Source organism: Pistacia vera, unplaced genomic scaffold, assembly GCF_008641045.1.
Source record: "Pistacia vera cultivar Batoury unplaced genomic scaffold, PisVer_v2 Contig360, whole genome shotgun sequence".
Classification (NCBI taxonomy): Eukaryota; Viridiplantae; Streptophyta; class Magnoliopsida; order Sapindales; family Anacardiaceae; genus Pistacia; species Pistacia vera.
This window is the reverse complement of record NW_022196180.1, coordinates 258,303-260,469: the sequence shown is the minus strand read 5'-3', so window position 1 is coordinate 260,469 and position 2,167 is coordinate 258,303. Positions and strand designations below refer to the sequence as shown.

The window sequence follows — 2,167 nt, the reverse complement described above, 5'->3', positions numbered from 1 at the left end:
GTATCTTAGAAAACATTTAGTTCTTACAACTAGGAGGTTAGTTGTTACTACTTTGATTTGATGTGCTAGCTTATATGGTTTGGATTGTTGTGTCTTTACATATAGTTGCTACATGTGGATAAATGGGAATCATAGAGAGTACCCGTGTACTAAAACATGAGTGTTGAATAGAACTTTCTGCATAAATGTAATAGATTATCTTCCTGATTTAACTGTAATTATTAATTGTTTTTTCTTAATTATTAATACACAAGTTTAGTTTAGTTCATTGCATTCAAAATGAATTTAAGTTGTTAAGTGTTTTGCAGAGGAGGCAGAAACAGAGGCTGATAACATGCATGAGCAAACAATGGAGGAGATAAATGAATAGTTAAAGGCTTCAGTTTATAATACTAAAAGGGTAAGCATTGTAATGAAACGAAGTTATTGTTATGTACCAATGAGTACCCATGTTTGTATGATAAATGATAAATTTTTGTATACGCACAAGTTAATGTAGTTTAAAAAAAAAAAAATTGATGGTTTTGTTTCTATCATGTTTGTTATCTTATAATATTCTAATCTAAGTATTATAATATAAATGAATCAGGATAATCAATTTGAAGAAGTTGAAGATAGAGGAAGTACAGAGGAGGAATGGGAGCCGAAGCCTAGGATGGTTTTTGATTCACTTGATAATCTTCTCCAATACTACAGAAGTTATGGGAATAGAATGGGTTTGAAGTTATTATAAGATCCTCAAGGAAAGGAGATGATGGAGAGGTGACAAACGCAACACTAGCTTGTTCTTGTACTGGGAAATCGAGTAGTGACACCCGAAATGCTTTTAAATTGTACCCAGTGACAAAGACGGATTGTAAGGCTCAGGTTGGTGCAGTTGTACGTGGTAATGGAAAATGGAAAATATGTTCAGTGGGGTTGAATCATAACCATGAGCTCAGTAGCCCAACAAAAACTAGATATTTCAAGAACAATCGTGGTATACAACCATACGTGAAAAGGAGACTTGTAGTAAATGATAGGGCCAGGATTAGGCCGAATAAAAATTTCAATTCCATGTCAGTTGAAGCAGGCGGTCCTGAGAATTTGACTTTCTTGCAAAAAGATTGTAGGAACTATATTGAAAAAGTTAGGAGGATGCGACTTGGTGCCGGGGACGCTTATGCAATCCAAAAATATTTTTTGAAGATGCAAAAAGATAATGCAAATTTCTTTTACATGATGGATTTAGATGAGGAGGGTCGATTACAGAATGTTATATGGGTGGATGCAAGAAGTAGGGCTGCATTTAAGGAATTTGGCGACGTTGTCACATTTGACACTACATACTTGACCAACAAGTATGATATGCCATTTGCGGTGTTTGTTGGTGTTGACCATCATGGGCATTCAACACTCTTAGGTTGTGGGTTAATCTCCCATGAGGACACGGAGACTTTTGTTTGGCTTTTTGAATCTTGGCTTGCATGTATGTGGAATTGTGCTCTAAATGCAATGATCACTGATCAAGACAAGGCGATGTAAAATGCAATCGAGATTGTGTTTCTTGGTACACGGCATAGATGGTTTTTGTGGCATATAATGAAGAAATTGCCGGAAAAGTTAAGGGGTTACAGCGAATACGAACGTATTAAGTTTGCTTTGCAAAATGTTGTGTATGATTCATTGACACGTGAGGAGTTTGAACAACGTTGGACTGGATTCATTGATAAATACAACCTTCAAAACAATGAGTGGTTACTTAGACTGTATAATGAAAGACAACGTTGGGTGCCAACGTTTGTAAAAGACACCTTTTGGGCATGTATGTCTACCACTCAACGGAGTGAAAGTATGCATGCATTCTTTGATGGGTATGTGAATTCTAAAACCACTTTGAAACAGTTTGTAGAACAGTATGAGAATGCACTGTGTGATAAAGTAGAAAAAGAAAAGGGGGCTGATTTTAGATCATGGAAATCATGGAATCCTTGCATAACCGGTTATCCAATGGAGAAACAATTTCAGGAGGCATACACAACCACAAAATTCAAAGAGTTTCAGCAAGAGCTTACTGCTAAGTTGCATTGTGAGATATCTTCTTTCCGGGCCACTGAATCTGAAATAGAATATATTGTAAAGAAAGTTGTCGTGGTTGGGGAGACATGTCGTAGTGTGCTTTTTGTGG

The 2,167-nt window shown here is 36.3% G+C and overlaps 1 protein-coding gene across 1 annotated transcript; it reads left to right on the top strand.

The window, feature by feature from the left end:
* The first annotated feature begins 580 nt into the window (after window positions 1–580).
* LOC116139999 (protein FAR-RED IMPAIRED RESPONSE 1-like) lies at window positions 581–1,524 on the top strand. The gene is made up of 2 exons (XM_031425632.1): window positions 581–658; window positions 712–1,524. Exons 1-2 carry the CDS (start codon window positions 581–583, stop codon window positions 1,522–1,524), a joined length of 891 nt encoding a protein of 296 aa, XP_031281492.1.
* Window positions 1,525–2,167: the final 643 nt, after the last annotated feature.

Excerpts from the sequence above, each read along its gene's own strand:
- LOC116139999 (XM_031425632.1), top strand. The coding sequence starts at position 581 with ATGAATCAGGATAATCAATTTGAAGAAGTTGAAGATAGAGGAAGTACA. Across the intron at positions 659-711 it reads GGGAGCCGAAGCCTAGGATG|AATGGGTTTGAAGTTATTAT; the intron begins GTTTTTGATTCA and ends TTATGGGAATAG.